Source organism: Ananas comosus, linkage group 13 (genome assembly GCF_001540865.1).
Source record: "Ananas comosus cultivar F153 linkage group 13, ASM154086v1, whole genome shotgun sequence".
Classification (NCBI taxonomy): Eukaryota; Viridiplantae; Streptophyta; class Magnoliopsida; order Poales; family Bromeliaceae; genus Ananas; species Ananas comosus.
This window is the reverse complement of record NC_033633.1, coordinates 244,273-264,556: the sequence shown is the minus strand read 5'-3', so window position 1 is coordinate 264,556 and position 20,284 is coordinate 244,273. Positions and strand designations below refer to the sequence as shown.

Sequence of the window (20,284 nt, the reverse complement as noted above, 5' to 3'; positions counted from 1 at the left end):
GGATATATTTATTGAAACTGAGATAATTATTTTGCTTATCCAAGAGTTGATTGGTCCGTAAAGGACACGCTCTATCACTAATACACGACAAAAAAGATAAAAAAAAAAAGTCCCTATTATTGCTTTTGGTCTTTTCCACGTACCGTCACACGCTATATGTGGAAGTGGAACTTTCCGAGTACGCCGTGCGCGTGTGGCGACGTTTAAGTTCGCCACCTCAGCGTGTCAACACGCTGACGCGTGGTTTGTATCTCGTATTTTTCCAAATCCAAATCCAATTGGAGAGTTTATCCTCTTTTTAGGTTTTAGCTTCACCCTTTACCAGGATTCATTTTTTTTTATACTATCTGCTTTACTTATTTTATTTAGAAATAAACTTAACTGGACATGTGAATCAATTATGATACGAATTTGGGTCTCAGGTACCAACCACCAAATTCTTTGCCACTTGCTCTAGGGACGGCCGGTATTAATTTATAATTTATAAATTGTAATTAATTGCTTCTCATTTTTTGCTTTTTTTTCTGTTTAATGCAATATTTTAAAAAAAAATCCTGTAATAAAGTTCAAATTTTACTTGAAAAGCAGCATATTTTATGATGAACGGACAAGAAAACTTCAAAATTTTAGTTTTAGTGTATTATTAATTTATCTTATGTTTTGATTTGATATGAATATATTTCTATTAGAATCAACGGTAATTACTTCGCCCTGTTTGAATTAATTTTGGGTTAAAAAATATGTCATTAATTAATAAAATAAACTATATTTGTTTTGGCGTAAGCCATTAAGTTCTAATCATATTCAACAAAAACTTTTTAAAATAAAAAGTTAATCTACAAAAAAAAATTTTAATACTTGGGCGCTCATTTGAAATACAATATACTTCCTTATAGCTTTATATAGCATTAGTGTCAGGGACTTAGAAAAATTCCTATGCAGCCCGGTCCCTGGCCCAAATCTGCTTAGCGAGTTCGGGTTGAAAACGGGTCAAATCGGGTTGGCAAGTAGACCCAAACCTAACCCGCTGTGGGAAACTCATGGGTTATGAAACTCATGGGAGTTATGGATGACTCTTGAGCTTTTGGCATTTATGAGGGCTCATTATGTAGGCTTGCCGAGGGCGACCGCGTGATGGTCAAGCTTCATCCGCAGCAGTTCAAAGCCTTGCGGAAGGTGCACAAGGGACTGCTGCGCAAGTACGAAGGCCCATATACCGTCGTCAAGCGTGTGGGCAAGGGGGCCTACAAGCTGCAGCTGCCCGCAAACCTCAGGATCCACCCTGTTTTTCATGTCAGCAGGTTGAAGCTGTACAACGAGGACGCGGAGGATCCGAGCAGAGGAGTGTCGCAGCGAGCGCCTCCGACCATGGTGACTTCGTTCGACAAAGAAGCGGAGTCCATCCTGGACACTCGACTCATTCGGCGACGTGGGGTCGTGCCGAATCCTGAGTACTTGGTGAAGTGGAAGAATCTCCCATTCGGCGAGGCGAGTTGGGAGAAGGCGGACACACTTTGGCAGTACCAAGCGCTCATCGACGAGTTCCAGAAGCAGCGCGCGACGAGGACGCCTGCGCATTAGGTGGAGGAGGGTGTCAGGGACTTAGAAAAATTCCTATGCAGCCCAGTCCCTGGCCCAAATCTGCTTAGCGAGTTCGGGTTGAAAACGGGTCGAATCGGGTTGGCAAGTAGACCCAAACCCAACCCGCTGTGGGAAACTCAAGGGTTATGAAACTCATGGGAGTTATGGGTGACTCTTGATCTTTTGGCATTTATGAGGGCTCATTATGTAGGCTCATTATGTATCTAATAATGGGAGAGTTATGTGGTAGTGGGTGAGTTGAAAAGGCACCTTTGGGCCTATAAATAGTGGGGTTGGCTAAGGCCATGACAGACAAGAGAAAGTGTGTTTGTATGCTGTTTGTAGGTTGTAATTCTCATTTTTAAGTAGTGTAGTACTTAGTTTTTTGAGAGAACCTCTGCTTCTTTCTTTTTGTCATTTCTCTTTGCATACTTAGTCGTAGGACGCGAAGGTCCGGACTAGTAACAGGGACAAAGGCTTGTCCATCTTCGAGCAGGAAAGGTAGGCGCCGCACGGGCTTTGCGAACAAAAACGCTAAGTCCGTGACAATTAGGCACTGAATAACGAATAATATTGCTAGAAGTAAGAGTCTTGCGCAGTTTTAAAATTTATATTTATGTTTTCGATCTCAAATTTTTTTACAGTGAGTTATTGGAGAGGTTAATTTTGTTAATATATATCTCTTTTTTAAAAAGTAGGTGATATAAAGCCCCGAAACACTTAAAAAAAAAAAAAAAAGTTTTTCATATATTAAGAAAAAATTTTATTATCTATTAATAGGAGAAGAAAATGTTAAATAAAAGTGTCATAAAATTGAACATGCCATAAAAGAACAATAGGACAGGTGGCAAAAGATCATTGGAGGAGACCGATGCTATGACTCCGTTGGTGCGCGTTGACCAACCCGGGGAGTTCTGGTGGTTGTCATTCTCTTCTAGTGGGTTTCCACTAGCTTCAGGTCAACTGTCAACTTCGCCATAATAATTTCCTCTTACTTTAATTTTTTTTTTTTTCATTATCGTTTTTCATTCATAATAATTAAAATAATATATTTTTTTAAAAAAAATCCTTTTCATTCACGGTCTCATCAATCAAAATCGATCACCAATCAAAATCTATTTTACTGTTTAAAAATTAAAAATAAATTTGTGTCGCGGCTCCCTCTTCCTCTTTTTTTTCTTTTCAATTTTATGTTTTATCTTTTTTCGAAAGTCTTGACTGTTTCTCTGTGTACGTCTAGTTCATTTTATCCAATAAATAAAACAGATGACTTGCTATTTTGTTCTAAAAAAAAAAATTTGTCGCTAGGGATTCAATTTATTCAATCAATCAATTGCCTCCCATAAACGGCACGTTTTTAGGTTTGATACCGTCCTTTAAAACTGTAGTTTGCGGGATTAAATAAATGCTCCGGAAAGGGGAATTTAATGTTCAACATGGTGTTTACCGCACCAATTGTCCCTGAAACTTATTAGTTAGCTACTAATGTAATACTATGGCACGTGACTTGTTGGGACATCACACGGGAATCAGCTAATAGTGCTTAATAAAGAGGGATATGTCTCTTTATTTTCTTTCTAATGAGGTTATGAAAATCATATCTTATTCTCGGAGGCCAATCTATGCAATCGACAAAACATACTATTGCTTCTGAAAACAAATGGGATATTCTCCGATTACACTTTCCTTTTTTATTGTATGTCACACATACCTTTTGTAATATCAATTAGAACATAATAAATGGTAGTTTAACTTGAAAAATGATGCACCTCTTTATTGGGCCTACATTTAACTTGAGAAAGTATTTTTGTTCAATGGAGCAGAGTTATGGATCTAAGCCCTGCAGAACTCAAACAAGTGAGCTACAGGTTTTTGGCCCAAGGCCTAAAGCTCTCTTGGCCCAGATAATGATTTCCATTAAAAACACAGCCCAGTGAGGCCCAGTGACCTTTTAGCCCATAGGGCCCAGATAATTATGAAATAAAAAAAAATAATCGGAAGCTTTTCTCTTATCAGAGCCAGGTTTCGATCCTGGGACCTGTGGGTTATGGGCCCACCACGCTTCCGCTGCGCCACTCTGATTTGTTGAAAGATTTACTCACTTAGTTTATAAAATCAAGTAAGCAGTAAACAAATTAGCAGGGTAACTTTTGGTGCTCCAGTTTCTGACCAGCCTCAGCATCTACTTATCTGTCAGATTAACTGGGTTAGTACCCTCAAGAGGAAATGTCCGTTTGATTAGTGTAGCTACTTGTAATTAATCCCCCGTATTATCTGATCTATGTTTCAATAAATACATCATTGTGTTGTTTGAGCAGTGTCGCGATGCTCTTTATGCGGCCTAATAGTTAATCCTCAGTTTATTTTGAATCCACTGCATGCTTATCAAACATTATTTTGTCACAACCATCAGCGGTCGCGTGTGAAACTAGCCCCAGGAATAGTTTTCGAATTGCAAAAGTGTTTTGTTTAAGGATTGTAAATGTTCTTCTTTTAATTCCTTTTGTAACCAGATCTAAATTGCCTGAGCTGACCTATCGGTATTATTAACTTTAACAAATTTCGAATAAACTGCTTCTTCCAAAGTGTTTAGTAAAATCCCTTTTGTATTTGTTGTTATCAAGCTTCGGAAGAGAAAGGGCCCATATGTAGATCAATATGTCCCAAGTTAAGGTGAAGCGATGTAGAACATAACACCACCCAGAAATACGGAAACAAGAAGCTTAGTAAACAATGGTACCCTTAAACTCACCAGCTCCGGAGTCGGCTTCTCGGCTGATTTTGAAGCTGACGAAGAGCAAGACACGAAAGACAATAATAATACATCTGTAAACCAATTATAATATGTGAAAATTAGTTGCTGTTCTCTACAAGTTTCAGTTTATAGGGAATGATATTTCATACTTTTATGTTCGACAATTTGAACTGCATGATGTGAAATTAATAAAACAATCCTAATGAACTCAAAGATAGGGTCTCAGGTAACCGGAAACTCTTGTTGAAGTCTCCTTGAAGAGCCGCTCGAAGTGAGGTTTGCAGTACAAATCCCCACGGAGCGAAGAATAACTATCCAATTGAGGACCGAATGCATCAAACGCAATTGGTTAAAGACATAATGATCAATATTAGAGATTCCAAGTTTAAAATATAGTTATTTTACATTTCTAGCTGAGAGTAAAAATAGCTGGTTTCCGGCCTTTCAAGTGAGGGAGCAACAAAGAGTAAGATATAGACTTGCTTTTTGCGTAGTATTTTATCACACCGGTGAGTTGCTTATTTCGTAGTAAAATGGACACTACTATTATTTAAGGCGTGTAATCTATGCCGTATATATAATTGTCTTAGTTCCATGCACAATTAATTATAGGGCAAACTTCAAATACTATTTCTGTGCTTTTGTACTTTCTCATTTTAATATCATGTGACTTTATTTATTTATTTTTTTGTCAATTCTTCCGTTAACATTTCGTTAAATTATATATAAAAAATATCATATGCCCAACCTGAGTTTATTGAATTTTCACTTTAATATATTTTCGTTTTAACTTATTTAACGAAAAAAAATTAGTGGAAGAAATAATAATAATAAAAAAAATCATGGGCTACTAAATCGATAAACTTTAAACTATAGAGTACCAAAATAAAAACGTATAAAATCACAAGGATGGTATTTGAAAATTTTCTTTAATTACATTTTGTAAATAGAGTTATAATTTTTTCTCTCTCTCTTCCCACTCCGCGTAACCCAACTCTCCTCAACTTCACTAGTTGCCGGGATTCGATCGGGATAAGGGAATTTGGAGGAGAAATCGATCTATACAATCCTCCAGTTCACGAGAGAGAAAAGTAAAGCGGAAGTTGATTACAAAGATTTTTTGTTATAAAAAAATAATATATTATTCGTTTTATTTATTTATTTAGTAAATGAATTTAGTTATAAAGTTGAGGCCTTCAAAAAAATATTGACGACAACCAAAATAAGAAAGACAAATAAAAATAAAAAATTATAAAAAAAATTAATAATTTTATTTTTTCACTCAAATTCAAGTCACTAGAAGCTGCAAATCTCAGCTTATTTTTAGGGAAAACTTCAAAAAAACCCCTATGGTTTCATCGTTTCTCACTTTGCCCACATGCGGTTTAAAATATATCAAATTGCTCCCATGTGGTTTCGTTTTCATCTTTTCGGTAACTTTTTCGTTAATATTTCATTAAATTATATACAAAAAACTTCAGATACCCATCTAGATTTATCAAACATTCACTTTAGTACCCTTTAATTTTAACTTTATCACTGATTTAAGAAAAATAATAATAAAATTAGTAAGAAAATGAGAAAAAAGAAATCACACGGGGGGCAAATTGATACATTTTAAACCACAGAGGAGAAAGTGAGAAACTACGAAACCACATGGATGTTTTTGAAGTTTTCCCTTATTTTTAATTTATGTCCTCGATTCGTCAAACAGAGATCTAGCAAACAAGGCGAGAGACAGGGAGGGAAAAGCAGAAGGGTGGGTGAGTGATAGCAAAGGAAATTATTAATAATTTTTTAAAAACAGAAAAAAAAAAGAAGAAGAAAAATTAAGCTTGTGGATTGGGGCCTGGTGCGGCCACGTAAAGCTGAGTGGGAGCGCGCTAAGGCGCAGCCGCTTGCTTTCTGTTCAAGCTGCAATCCGAGTCATGGCCGAGTCAGCAGCACTTCGTTTCATAATCTGTCCAATTTTTTTGAAAAATAATTTTTAAGTTTATACTACCGTACGTCAACATCACATCGTTTTTAGAATTGGAGGATCCCATTTTATTTATTGACACCGGATTACTTTGGTGATAGAAACGACCGTTGGTTGATCACGACTAAACTAGATTTCAAATTTGAACTAAATTTATTATACTCGATCTGAATTCAGCAAGTCTAATAAATGTTGCATCTATGTGAATCCAAGCTTGATCTCTAATCTCATAATCGAGACGAGTAAAATAAAAAAAAAATATTAAATAGTGCTTTAGGATGGAGACCAATTCAGCTTTGACTATCTATTACGAACTGGATTGATCGACTAATTCATTTGGAAAAAATTGTAGATGTAAAAGTCGGACCGAATAAGTAAAGAAATGATCATTATGGAGGGTAATAATACCGTAATAAAATTTGGTTCCTACTTGCTGGCGCTGTCCCGTGCTCCATGCTGTAGTGGCGATCATTCAGCGAATCCGAACAATAACAATAATAATAATAATAATAATAATAAATAATAATAATAAATGAGAGAGACAGAAAGAGAGAGAGAGAGAGAGAGAGAGGTTGGGCACTTGGGCTACAACTTGCTTTCACCGCGTCCGCATCAGAAACCATCTTCTTTCCGGCGCCAATTCCCCTTCCTTCTTTCCTTTAACTCTTCTCTCTCTCTCTCTCTCTCTCTCTCTCTCTCTCTCTCTCTCCGTTTCTCCCATTTGATCGTACACCACCTTCCCCCTCTTCTTCTTCTTCTTCTTCTTCCTCCTCCTCCTCCTCCTCCTCCTCCTCCTCTCCCTCTGCGAAGAAACCCTAATCCACTGCGGAGTTCTTAGTCCGAGCACCCATTCCCCTCTCCTCGTCGCCATGGTGGCCGACCATGGCTCCAAGACGGAGATCTCCTTCGCCGGGAGGTTCGCGAGCAGCGCCATCGCCGCGTGTTTCGCCGAGGTACTAGGGTTTCTCGCTCGCTCTATGATCGTTCGCTTTTCCCTTTAGATCACGGGATCGTCAACTTTCCTTTCTCGGGTTTCCGCTAATCGTTTTGCTTATGTTTCCATCTCTTATGCTCTCGTTAGCATAGCATCTTGAGTTAATTTATAGTATGAAATTATATACTTAATCATCTCGCTTGCGGGTCTCATCCCTACCACCTGAGACCGAGGCATTTGGATTTTTCACCATATCTTGTATTACTGTTTTGCGCCTCACTTTTGTATACATGCATTAAAAGTAATTTACGATCCAAAAAGCGACATTCAGAATATTTACTTTAACAGTAGAGCTAGAGAAAATTCCCGACTCAAACTCAATATGATCTGTGGTTAATTTTAAATCTGCGAATGCATTGATTTCTGATTAAGGTTTGACAATAATTTGCTAATGCATGGATTTCTGATTAAGGTTTGACAATAATTTGCTACGGTTGATTTTTTGCAGATCTGCACCATTCCACTAGATACGGCAAAGGTGAGGCTTCAGCTTCAGAAGAGCGCGGCTACAAGCGATGCGCTTTCCGCACCCAAGTATAGGGGATTGCTAGGCACTGTTGCAACGATTGGCAGGGAAGAAGGTGTAACCGCCCTATGGAAGGGCATTGTGCCTGGCTTGCATCGGCAATGCCTTTTTGGAGGCCTCCGGATCGGGTTATATGAGCCTGTGAGCATATATATTTCTTTTTTCCGGTGTTGTTGTTCTGTTGATTGAGGAATTTTATCAAATGTTTTTTCTACAATATTGGAAATTGTAACATCTGGGCATTCTTTGCAGGTCAAATCATTCTATGTCGGTGAGAATTTTGTTGGAGACGTCCCGTTGTCGAAGAAAATTCTTGCTGGGCTTACAACTGGTTGTTTTTCTTTCTTATACGGAGAATATTTATAGCAACTAGATGCAACATACATTTTGTAATGAAAGTGGAGTAAAGTTGCTGAGATAGAGAAATTATGCTCCGCTACTTCATTACTTGCATGTAAATTGGTAACTAATAAATGTTTTGATAAAATTAGGTGCTCTTGCGATCACAATCGCCAATCCAACTGATCTTGTGAAAGTGAGACTTCAGGCTGAGGGAAAGCTCCCGCCTGGTGTACCGAGGCGCTATTCCGGAGCAATTAATGCCTACTCCACTATAATTAGACAGGTTATTATTTGAGAATAACAAGTAAAATCACCTTCGCATCATTTTTTACTAATCCGTCAATCACAAAAATTTAGGAAGGGGTCGGTGCTCTATGGACAGGGCTTGGACCTAATATTGCTCGTAATGCTATTATCAATGCTGCTGAATTGGCTAGCTATGATCAAGTCAAAGAGGTAATATTCCATTGTGTATATTTATTCCTTAATTCAATATCTATTACATTTCTTAATAAATTCATTTATTTTAATTGTGGCTTTCTATTCTATCTTCTGGTGCAGACAATTTTGAAAATTCCTGGGTTCAAAGATGATATTTTTACTCATCTTCTATCTGGTTTGGGTGCTGGTTTTTTTGCAGTTTGTGTCGGTTCTCCTGTCGATGTGGTAAGATATCTTACCAGTTATGTGTCAAGCATCTCTCTCTCGTGTTGTCTAAGTTGTCATAAGAAATTTTTCTTTAGTTGTGTTGATCACAAAACAGATGTCTACTTGTATTAATAGCTCGATTAAGAGAAAAGAAATGTCCTTTCGCAGGTGAAGTCAAGAATGATGGGAGATTCATCTTATAAGAGCACACTCGATTGTTTCATCAAGACACTGAAAAATGAAGTATGTATAACCCTTTCACTATCTTCTTAACAGTAACTCTAGAATCGGCTAAAACAAGTGCATGACATTGTGAAGAGGATTTTATTTGAAATACAGACTGTTTCTTTTTAATTCTGTGTGTCTAAACAGTCTGTCTCGGTGTTGTATTGTCATTGGCTACGATATAAACACTTTAAGCTTAATATGCAGGACAGCAGGAGTTCTATTAATCCTTCATATTAGCATATCAACAAAATTGTTGTCCTTCTCAAACGACTGCAGTTTTGCTGGCAAAAGCTTGAACATATAACAAGAATAATTCTCTGACATCATATAGAAAGACTTTCACCCATATAAGAATTGATAATCAAAACTTTTCTAGAAAGATCGGGATTTCTATTCTCACCTCAGTAATAGTTTTGTGGAACAATGGAAGTACAGCTGTCATGTTTGGTTTCCTTTTGGCAGGAGCCAAAAGATGACTAGGAATCCATGTCCATTTGAACTTCTGTCATTTTCAGTTTCCGATGGAAAATTACTGACCAGAAATTAAGTTTTTATAAACACAAAATATCTTATATAATCACAAAGTTTGAAGTACCTGAAATATGTTATCACATTAATCACACCCAGATAAGATTTTATGAGGGAGTTTGTTGGTGTGTTTCAATCTTGTTTGCTTTAATAAATAGACTTGAGCATTTTCGCTGGCTGATTAGCATTGTTTAATATAATCATGAGGGCATTATCAGGAGTAGCATAAGCAATAATCTTTTCTGCCTGCAGGGTCCTTTAGCTTTTTATAAGGGCTTTATTCCAAATTTTGGTCGGCTAGGATCGTGGAATGTGATTATGTTCTTGACTTTGGAGCAGGTAATATGAAGCTTATTGATGTATTGCAATGCTTCCTTTTCAAGTTCTTTTATATTTCTAAAACCATGTCCTTGCTCACAGCACATACATACAGTTTGTATGTACTATATATTGATCAGGGAGTTTCTTATATTTCTTTTTGTTTTTGTTGGGCAGGTTAAAAAGCTGTTTGAAAAGAAAGTGCCAAATTGATACAACCCTATATACTCGAGGAACTCAGGCAATGAATAAATTCCTCAATTAAAGTGATTTTGTCATTCTACTGGGGTAGAAGAGAAGATTTCATAGTTGCCCCAATGAGTCACACTAATAATCGGGAGTGCATCTCTCAGCTCAGAGTATTCTGATTATCGCACAAGCCTTGAACTGTTTAATTTGTCATTCTCTCTTGATATAAAAAGCTGCTGCACTGGCCCTGCTATTTTCTCTGCTGATCAGGAAAGTGAAAATTATTCGAAAGTGAAATAATTCTTTTTGTCACTGGTCTTCTTTCTTTTCTTGTTGTTGATTCCTGATTTCTTTAAAGCATTTGGTTAAACGTGTTATAATGTCTTAAATATGCGGTATTATCGCTTATGCTAAGTGTGACAACTAGTCCATTAGTCCAATACTCTGCAAAAGCCACGTACAAGAAATCTGCGATAGGAAATCAATACACATTTGCTACAGAATAAGCATCTGCATGATGTGTACTAAGAGTCCTGCTCATTATCTGCGAGCATAACCGTGAGTCTAAAAAGGAGACGGTAACCTTTTCAAATGCCTACTATTCGAACATAAGCATTTTTGGATCTGCATTTTCAGTCCGATCAACGCAAAATGGGGGTTCAAGAAACACAAAAACAGTTTAAGGAATGATGAATAAGAATTTAATAAATTGATTTGGGCATATGCAAAAGAACAACAACCCTCTACTTTTAACATTTCCCGACTATATACCCAGTAAATTTCTGTTGCACAAGATTACCCTCCACAAATCTCTCCACTCTTTGCTTCAATCATGCTGCACCCACTATCCCGCGTTGAGGCATCCAATCTCCCCATCATCTCCTTAACACGTTTCGCATTTTCGAAGTCCATAATTTCGGAATAAAAATTAAATACCTGCAAGTGAGCAGCTGCATCTGTAGATTCTACCCCTATCAGAGCTTCAGCAGCTATTCTCCCCATCTCTTCATCCCCATGAACCCTACAATTCTGTAGCAGTGAGCTCCACGCCTTTGAATGGCCACGTAATGAGGGCTCTTCCATTAACTCCATTGCCTCCTTCAGCAACCCTGCGCGCCCGAGAAGGTTTACCATGCATGCATAATGCCTTCTGTCGGGCTCTATCCCGTGAACCGCTCTCATGGACTCAAGCACCAATCTCCCTTCTTCGACGAGTCCGGTCCGATAACATCCGTTTAACGTGCATAAAAATGTAACATCGTCGGGCTTTAGATCGTTACTGATCATGGTATCAAGCAGTGCCACTGCCTCTCTTCCCATTCCGTTCCGACCATAAGCAGAAATCAATGTTGTGAAGCATACAACATTTGGGTTCTCCAGTCTTTCGAATATCAAGCAGGAGAAAGTAATGCACCCGGATCTCGCATACGCATCCATCAACGAGCAAGACACAGCCTCGTCTTTTTCCAAGCCAGATTTCACCGCACAAGAATGCAACATTTGGCAACTAAGGAAGCTCGGCGAGGCTGCAGAAGAGGCAGCCTTTATAGTTGCAGAGAGAGTGACATTATCAGGCCTCACTCCCTCGGCGACCATAACACCGAAGACCTCAACCGCAGCATCTAAAACATTGCAATGCAAAGCTGACACGATCATTGCATTGCAGCATTCTAGGTTAAGCTCGGGGGTTTCATTGAACAAGAAGAGCGCACTGTCGAAATCACGGCATTTCCCATACATGTCGATGAGAGCGGATTGCACGTGCACGCTGCTAGGAAAAAATCCTATCTTGCGAGCGGTGTTATGAATCTGAGCTCCGAGATGACAGTTTCCTATCCGACTACACGAGTTAAGAAGCCGGACGAGCGACCGGACCGAAGGCCTGCTGCCATACCAAAGCATCCGGTAGAAGTAATCCAGCGCGTCCATCAAATGACCATTATCGGCACAGACCGAGACCATGGAGTTCCACGAGATAACGTCCTCCGTCCGCATACTGTCGAACGATCTCCTCGCGCCAATCAGATCTCCTGCTGAGGAGTAGAAGTCCACCAGAGCATTGGACACAAAGATATTGGTGACGGCCCACCCCGCCTTGACGATGTGGCAATGTAGTTGTTTTCCTCGGTCCAGCTGCTTTTCACTGCTGCAGCAGCAACAGCAGAGGCCCTTCAACAGATAACTGAAGGATAGGTCATCGGGCTCTATGCTCCGCCACCTCATCTCGCGGAACAAGTGGATGAGTTCTTCAGTAAAGCCGAGATCAGATAAGCCTCGTAGAACGGCATTGCACGTCGCCGTGCTCCGATGCGGCAATTCGCGGAACAGCAAGAGCGCAAGGTCAGGCGACCCGGCGCGCATGTAGAAGTGCACTAGTGCGGAGCCAACGAATAGATTTGAATGGAAGCCGAGAGCTAGTGCTCTGCGGTGCAATTGGGGTCCGTCGTGGCGGCCGGAGCAGGCGCCGAGGATGGAGGAGAACGTGTAAGTAGTCTCCTTGACACCGGAAGTGACCATACGTTGGTACAGGGCGAGCGCCCGCTCCGACGAGCCGTGGCGAACGTAGCCGGAGATCATGGAGTTCCAAGAGACGGCGTCTCGTCGGGCCATTTCGTCGAACAGGTGGAGCGCGGCGTCCACGCGGCCGGATCTCAGCAACAGGTTGATGCGGAGGTTGTTGCTATGGAGCGAAGAAGACGAAGAAGAAGAAGAGGAGGTAGGAGATGAAGAGGACGGCGATGACATAGCAGGGCTTCTTCTTAGGTAGGGTGGTGGTGGTGGTTGGGGTTTGATGAGGCGGAGGAGGGAACCCGCTCCCATGAGGAGGTGGGAGGAGGCTGTGGACGTCACGTGGGGGGTTGGGAAAAGAATTGGAGAAAAGGAAGGAAGGGTCTTGCATGCTGCTACTTGTCCAGGAAGCATGAAGTGAGAATAATTAAACCGTAAGCCCACTTACATCATCACTTTCAGGAAAGATAGGTTTGGCACATCTCGAAACATCAATTTAGTAAAATAAATAAATAAAAATAAATGCAACTTCATCATCCTCTTTATTTGGATTGAAGATGTCTTGGTCTCAATACATTCAAAAAGGTGTTGAAATTTGACAACTCTGAACAAACGATTTTTTTTTCGAAATTGAAACATAGGATGATTTCTTTATAATATGTCTTCGTGGAAAAGAATGATAAGCACCACAGCCATCGAAAACAAAAGCTTCCCTCTTATCCGAAAAGAAACTAAGATGCTACCGGACATGCTTAAAAAGGAGAAATTACGCAATAGTGCGGAATCTAAATCTTAATAACGTTCAAATTTCGTTGCGCTTAACTTACACCTAAATTCCCCGTTTTACATCACGGTTCTTTTATTTATTTTATTTTGTTTTTACCTGCTCCAAATCAAAGTCCATCCCACGAGACATACGCTTCCTCCTACAAACACACGGTGACGGTGCATTCATTTGTATATAGAGAGAGAGAGGAGTCTTTGGTTCTGGGGACGGGGACGTAGTACCAAAGTACCAGAGAGAAGAAGAAAGGAAAGGAAAGGAAAGGAAAGGAAGGGAAGGGAAGGGAAAGTAGAGGAAGGACTCCGTTCACTGGCCGCGGCGGCTCCTGGGGACGAGGTAAACCCTGGCGCGGACTACTGAGCCATTGCTGAGCTTGAAGCCGGGCGCGACGGAGAAGGCCACCACCCAGCCGGGCGGCACCCGGCCGCCGGCGAAGCGGACCACGCTCTCCATGTAGTCCGGGTGGAAATCTGCGCCCTTGCTGGCCTCGAAGTGGGCGGGCGCCGGGTCGAGCGCGAAGGCCAGCAGGTGCAGCATCCACACGGCCTTCGCTGCCCGCAGGAATTCGGAGTAGAAGCCGGTCCGCGGGTGCGCCCCCGCCACCACCTGCCGCCGCTGCTCCACCCCGCCGAACAGCGACTCCTCCATCCGCGCGTGCACCGTCGCCAGGTACTTCCTCGCCGCGAACCGGCCGAACTGGCACGTGGGGAGGATGCCCAGCAGCTCGGCCGGCTCCATCCCGCGCATGTCGCGGAACTGCGCGAAGCAGTCGCGCCGGAATTCCGCGGGGTTCAGCAGCGACGACAGCGACCCGTCCAGGTAGAACGTCTCGTTCTCGAACCCGTCGAAGAGCCGCCGGTTCACGTACGATTCCAGCGCGTACTTCGCGTGGTGGGGGCCGACGTCGGGGATCGGCGGGTGGCGAATGTGGCGGCGGTCGTCTGCGTCGTCGTCGGCGGCGGCGGCGGCGGCGTCGACGATGGAGCGCACGGCGGCGGCGATGTCCCAGCGGGCGGAGCGCATCAGGGAGAGGAGGTGGGCGGTGAAGGACTTGGTCGTCGCCTTCACCTGCTCCATGCACAACTCGAACAGCTCCGGCGTGGGGCTCCCCTGCAGCCCCGCTGACGAAAATATGCCCTTTCCTTTTAGGCTTGCGTGTATATCATCATCATCATCACAGTTTATAATACTACTGTGCGGGGAGAACGAGTGTTAAAAAGGGTCGATTGGTAAAAGTTCGGTTACCTAGGCCGGTGATGCATCCGACCCTCTTGGAGGAGTGGAAGCGGCCCCGTCGAGCGGAGCCGCCGAGCGCGGTGGAGCTCCGGAGCTTCTCCTTGAGGCTCTCCACCTCCGTCTCCTTGGCCTTGAGCTCCCTCTTCATATCGTCCGGCGCCGGAGCGCCGGAAGCGATCGCGGAGCCTCCCGAGCTTGCGGAGCTCGGCGACGACGGCGGCGTCGGCGACGCGCATCTTGTCGGGGTCCCAGGGGCAGTGGGCCTCCTGGAGGCTGACGTATGCCCTCTTCATGGCGGAGACGGTGCCGAACACGTCCCCCATTAGGGCCTCCATTTCCCGCACCCGCCCCAATCCCGCGGCGCCCCCGCGCTTCCCCTCTTCCCAGATCCGAAGCGCCTCCTCGTCGTCGTCGTCCTCGTCCTCGTCCTCGTCCCCCTCTTTCCTCTCTCCGAACGTTTCAGCTTCGTCATGTTCCTTGTGGGGGAAATGGGGGTCTGCGGCGGCGGCGTCGTCGTCGACGTCGGAGTCGTCGCCATTGTCGAGGCCGTGGCAACCGGGGAGGCGGTGGGCGAGGCAGGAGGAACCAACGCGGTGGATGAGATCGGCGATGTTGGAAACCCTAGTCGACATCTCCCTCTTCGTCTCCTTTATCTCCTCGCTCCTGCGCGGTATCGAGTGCAGTGCTTGCAGTGGAGTTAATGTTGGGCTCATCTTTTTAGCCTTCTTTTTCTTTTCAAGTAATCGGAGTGAAACAAGAAAAAGCTGCTCGAGATTGGTTCAACCGTTTTAAGGGTCGCACGTGGTCACAAGCATCCGGCGGGCACGAATCTCGTTACTGACGAGCTCCTCTTAAAGCAATAATAATAATAAAGCCTACCATTTTGACCAAAAACAGAATTTTGCGATCCACAAAAAGGAGCAGCTCTTTTAAGAGCCACGCGGGATCCATATCTACTTGTCCTGATTGAGTGTTTTGTGGTTCCTCTAATAAATCGCTCCAGTTAATAACATTCAGAAATTTCAATTTTAAATTTTAGATTGCGTTTAAGAAAAAAAAATTATTCAAAATTTTAAATTTTATATTAAATTTTTTAACAGTACTAATTATTATTATTATTATTGTGCTAACAGCCAAAAAAGAAAAAGAAATAAGAGAGACAGAGGGAGAGTGATAGAAAAATGTGATTGGACAAGATGTTCTGAAACTAGGGCCCCGTTATGAGCTGTGGGGTGGGGACGTTGGCATAGTGCCCTGTCTATAAGCGGGGAAAAAAAAATCTAAAATATGACTATGTGATATAGTATCTTTAATCAATTAAATTATTTTTAAAATTTATTTATTTATTTTAATTTTTGTAAAACAATTTTACTGTATTTTTTTAAAAAATAATTAATTTGATATTAAATAATATAATACAATTGTTACATCGTATACTTTCTCTCCTATCAGGAGGACGCAAACAGTTGAAAGGGTGTGGAATTAGATAAAGTGGTGGTGTTGGCAATTAATGTGGCAAGGGGACGAAGGAAAAATTTAAAATGCAACGAATATATTGATGACGTGTGTAGCAAAATTAATTAAAAATCTTCTTTTAAAGATATATGTCTCATTATGATTATAAAAAAAATATTTTTATTGTAATTTTATATGAAAAGAAGAAACGATGTGGTGCAAATGTGATAATGTAGAATTCCTGGGGGATCAGAGCGTGACCTGTCTCGACGCGCAGATCGCGAAGGGAATCTCGTCGGGCTCTTGTTGTAGGAGACTGAGCGAGGCTTGAGATCTCGACCCTTCACTGGCGAAGCGATCATCCGACGGTCATCTTTCTTCTTCCTACGAAGCGAGAAGAGATTCACCACCATGGTTGAGTATCTTTCTTAGTTGTAGGATTTAAAAAAAAAAAATGAAAAAAATATATATGGTTTGTGAGAGGAAAAAAGCTCTCGTGCAGCCGTCCAGGGGAGCCAAAAAAAAAAAACGAAAAAGAGAATACAGTCGGAGATTAAAAGAAAGAAAACAGTAGAAATTAGGATAAAATTGACTGATTATATTATTTCATATTTTAGAAACAAATAGTATAGAAATTCGATGTTGAACCCAACAATATTATTTCATGGAGAAATTCCGATAAGAGAATCAAGGTTGTGGTGCCAGGTCCCTCCAAAGATGGCTCAAAAAATTAAATGCCACGATTCAATCAACTGAACACCGGCATACTACCAGCAGCCTAGCCCCTGCAGTGATGGCCTAGATCATATAATGCGCAAAATCTTAGCACCACCAAAGCAGCAGCAGCAGCAGCAGCAATAACAATAACAATAACTTCTCACCTAATCATGTACATTTGTAGTTGTCGACTACAAACGAACAAAGCACGTTGAACTCACCTCGGCTTCAGCTTCTCAAAGCTAAAGCATATGAGAGGTAGCATGTTGATCAACAGGAAAGAGAGGCACGGGGTTGAGCGTACTGCGTACTCCCAGAAGCGGCTCAATAGCCTGTGCTTCAGAGAAACTGCTTTAAAAACGTCGCCGGGGGAGCAAGGAAAAGGAAGATGTGATTTTACCTGTCATATGGATGAGGCCGCCTGGTCGCAGAGGGAGGAGGGCCACCTCGAGTCCATTGAATTGTAACTTGTTGCTAGTGCTTGTTCGTTAGTATCATACGATGAAGGAACTCAACTTTATGACCGGTACATCGTATATGAGAAATCTCAGTATGCATTTGAGTGCATGTTCCGTGGAGGTTTCCATTGGCTCGTAACGACTTTTGCCGGTCCACGATTACAGTCCTAGCCATGTTATGTGAAGCTCACACTTTGTGTTCCAGCTCATTGGCTAAACATTCATATGTTGGCTCCTAGTAGGCTGTTCAGATCTGCTACGTCCCTTTCACGGTTTGTTTGATTCCGCTTTTCCTACCAGCAATGAGAATTTCTGATAAACTATTTAGCAAGGGATTTAAAAAAAAAAGAAGAAACAACTGAAGCTTCTCTAGATGGGAACTAGGAAAGAAGTTTGAACTTGGAAAGCAGAAACTCGAATTTCATATTTCTTACTCTACTCTAGAGAAACTATTAGTATGACTTTTCTATTGCACTTTTTTCTTATAACACTCTTTCGCAACACCTAATCAAATAATAGTATAGCCTACAGCAAGATCAAACAATCTCATACTGGGCATTTGTGGAGTTATAAATTTATAATGGCAATATGGCTGAAAATGTGAGAGGAAAAAAATTTAGTTCTGCCGACAACAATGGCAATGCAAGATCCTACGCCTAGCCTTGGACTACATTTTGAATCTTGTCACAAAAGAGCAGCATCATACTTTCCCAATAAAAACTGTTCAGAATTTGAGCCCGTGTCTAGGTTGTGAATCTCCTTGACGTAATTAAGGCCAAATTGCAATTACAATAATCCAAACAACCTAATACCACATCTAGCAGCTAAATTGCAATTTCTAGAAGCAAACCCATGGAATATCTAGTTAATCATTCTCATGAAAGCTGCAATATCTTCCCAGTAATCCTACACGCTATCGACAAAGAACATGCAGTGCACTGTGACCGATGCCGAATGACAATTAATTTTCTTAGTGCCCGTCCAAGAATAGATACAGGAAAAGGGAGAGGCACACACTGATTAGTGTAAAAATATACCACAAAGAGGCGAACACAATACAATGTATATCATGAGTTATGAGAGAACATATTCAAAAAAAGCCAGTCTAACATTGAACTTTGCTCGGTAAAGGTATCATTCAACAACTAGACTACAAAAGTCCATCCTACGGCCAAAATAGAGGCTTACTGCAGTTGTATATGATTTAGTTTCAGAAACATCATTTTCTACATGTCGAACATATTCCCATCCTTTAAGCATTTGTTAATTGCACTATCATTGGTTGATTTTTGTGCAATTGAGTCCCAAATTATAGTTTATACCCAATTCTTTGGAAAATTGACTGCAACTTATTATGTTATACAAGAACCATGGTTCTCAGTTAATCGCAGGCGAGCGAGCTAGGGCCGGCTCATGTTCGGCTCGTTTAATAAACGATCCGAATACGAGCTGGCTCGTTAAAGTATCGAGCCGAAAAATTCAGCTCGTGTTCGGCTTGTTTGTTTCATGAGCTGACCAACGAACAATAAGTTAAATAAATTAGATTAAATATATATAAAAAATAAATTTATAAAATCTTACCCATTAAACTTTGATCTAATAGTTGAAATTTTATATATAAATGAGTTTTTTTATAATTGTACTCAGCTTTATTTTTTTTGCTAAAAATCAAATTATATATANTATATATATATATATATATATATATATATATATATATATATATAAAATAAATTATATAACTATGAAATATATATATTCGAGCTGTTATCGAGCCGAACATGAGCGGGCTGACCCTAGCTCGTGTTTGGCTTTTTTATTAAAAGAGCTGAAAAATTTAGCTTGTGTTCGGCTCATTTACTAAATGAGTGATTCGATCTCGACCTCATTTCAAGCCGAACAACGAGCTGGCCTAGCTGGCTTGCGAACAACGAGCTGGATTGCCACCCCTAGCACTACATAGAAATATCAATGACCCAAAGAGTAATTATCAGTGCGATAATAAATACAGGTAAACAAAATCACAATCATCAGTTCAAGACTGAACACAGTAAACAGAACCTACAAAAATGGATAACGTTATGATGTTCTCTACCACAAAAGCACTTGAAGTGACAAGGTGTGAAGTTCCCTCACAAAAAGCTGCACATGGGTGACTTTATATCTGCCTATACCAACCCATGTCTCCATAAACGCCAAAAGGTCAGTTACATGATTGCAGCGGTGGCATTGCAAAATTGCGAAAGATTAAGTAAGATGATGATAACATATAACTGAACATTTGGCAAACAAGGAGCAATAAATTAAAAGTTCAGGAACTTTTTGTACAATTAACCATTACTTCCCAATTTTTAGGCAACAAATGTTAGAAACTTCTTGTTGCTTGGTTTCTCACATTTACATAACCATCAAGGAATCTTTGTTGCTTGGTTTCTAATGTTTACATAACATTTGCAACAAATGTTAGAAACTTTTTGTTGCTTGGTTTCTCACATTTACATAACCATCAAGGAATCCTTGTTGCTTGGGGTTTCTAATGTTTACATAGCATTTGCAACAAATGTTAGAAACTTCTTGTTGCTTGGTTTCTAATGTTTCTATTTCAACAAAAAATCAACAAACAAGAAATCATAAACCAGAGAGAATCCTCATATAATAGATAGACACCTAACAAAATGAAAGATCGACATCTACTTGCATATCAATCCCGTTTTGTCAAGAACATTTCAATAATCACTATCGTTATCATTCCTACAAGCCATCTTAAATGATACTAGGCTGTTTGAAGCACAAAGAAAAAGACTCCAGAAGAACTGATAAAATTTTATGATTTACTAGAATTTATGTTAAGCATCTCCAAAATGCCCTCAAAACCCGAGATAAAGCAAAGATTGAGAAGAAAAACATTTTCCTATAAGCTATAAAAAGATAAGTAATGTGTCACCTGAGTTGTAGTTCAAGTTCATGCAACTGAGAATAGAATGTTTCTTAAGCGAGGAAATAACCTAGATAAGGTAATTAGCTGACAAGCTATAAGAA

The 20,284-nt window shown here is 40.8% G+C and overlaps 3 protein-coding genes and 1 non-coding gene across 4 annotated transcripts; 1 reads left to right on the top strand and 3 right to left on the bottom strand.

The window, feature by feature from the left end:
- On the bottom strand, positions 3,592-3,663 carry TRNAM-CAU. Its single transcript has one exon. It is a non-coding gene; the product is annotated as a tRNA-Met (tRNA).
- Positions 6,884-10,400, top strand: LOC109719084 (mitochondrial uncoupling protein 1-like). The gene is made up of 9 exons (XM_020245607.1): positions 6,884-7,267; positions 7,757-7,975; positions 8,087-8,165; positions 8,326-8,459; positions 8,534-8,632; positions 8,738-8,842; positions 8,993-9,067; positions 9,833-9,919; positions 10,076-10,400. The coding sequence occupies exons 1-9, from the start codon at positions 7,184-7,186 to the stop codon at positions 10,109-10,111; spliced, it is 918 nt and encodes a 305-aa protein (XP_020101196.1). The 5' UTR covers positions 6,884-7,183; the 3' UTR covers positions 10,112-10,400.
- On the bottom strand, positions 10,883-13,009 carry LOC109719648 (pentatricopeptide repeat-containing protein At5g27110-like). The gene has a single exon (XM_020246431.1). The coding sequence runs from the start codon at positions 13,007-13,009 to the stop codon at positions 10,883-10,885; it is 2,127 nt and encodes a 708-aa protein (XP_020102020.1).
- On the bottom strand, positions 13,291-17,160 carry LOC109719375. Its single transcript, XM_020246003.1, is given in 5 exon segments — positions 13,291-14,500; positions 14,625-14,767; positions 14,769-15,278; positions 16,332-16,454; positions 17,009-17,160. Coding segments are annotated over 5 exon segments (1,635 nt in total). The 5' UTR covers positions 17,053-17,160; the 3' UTR covers positions 13,291-13,685.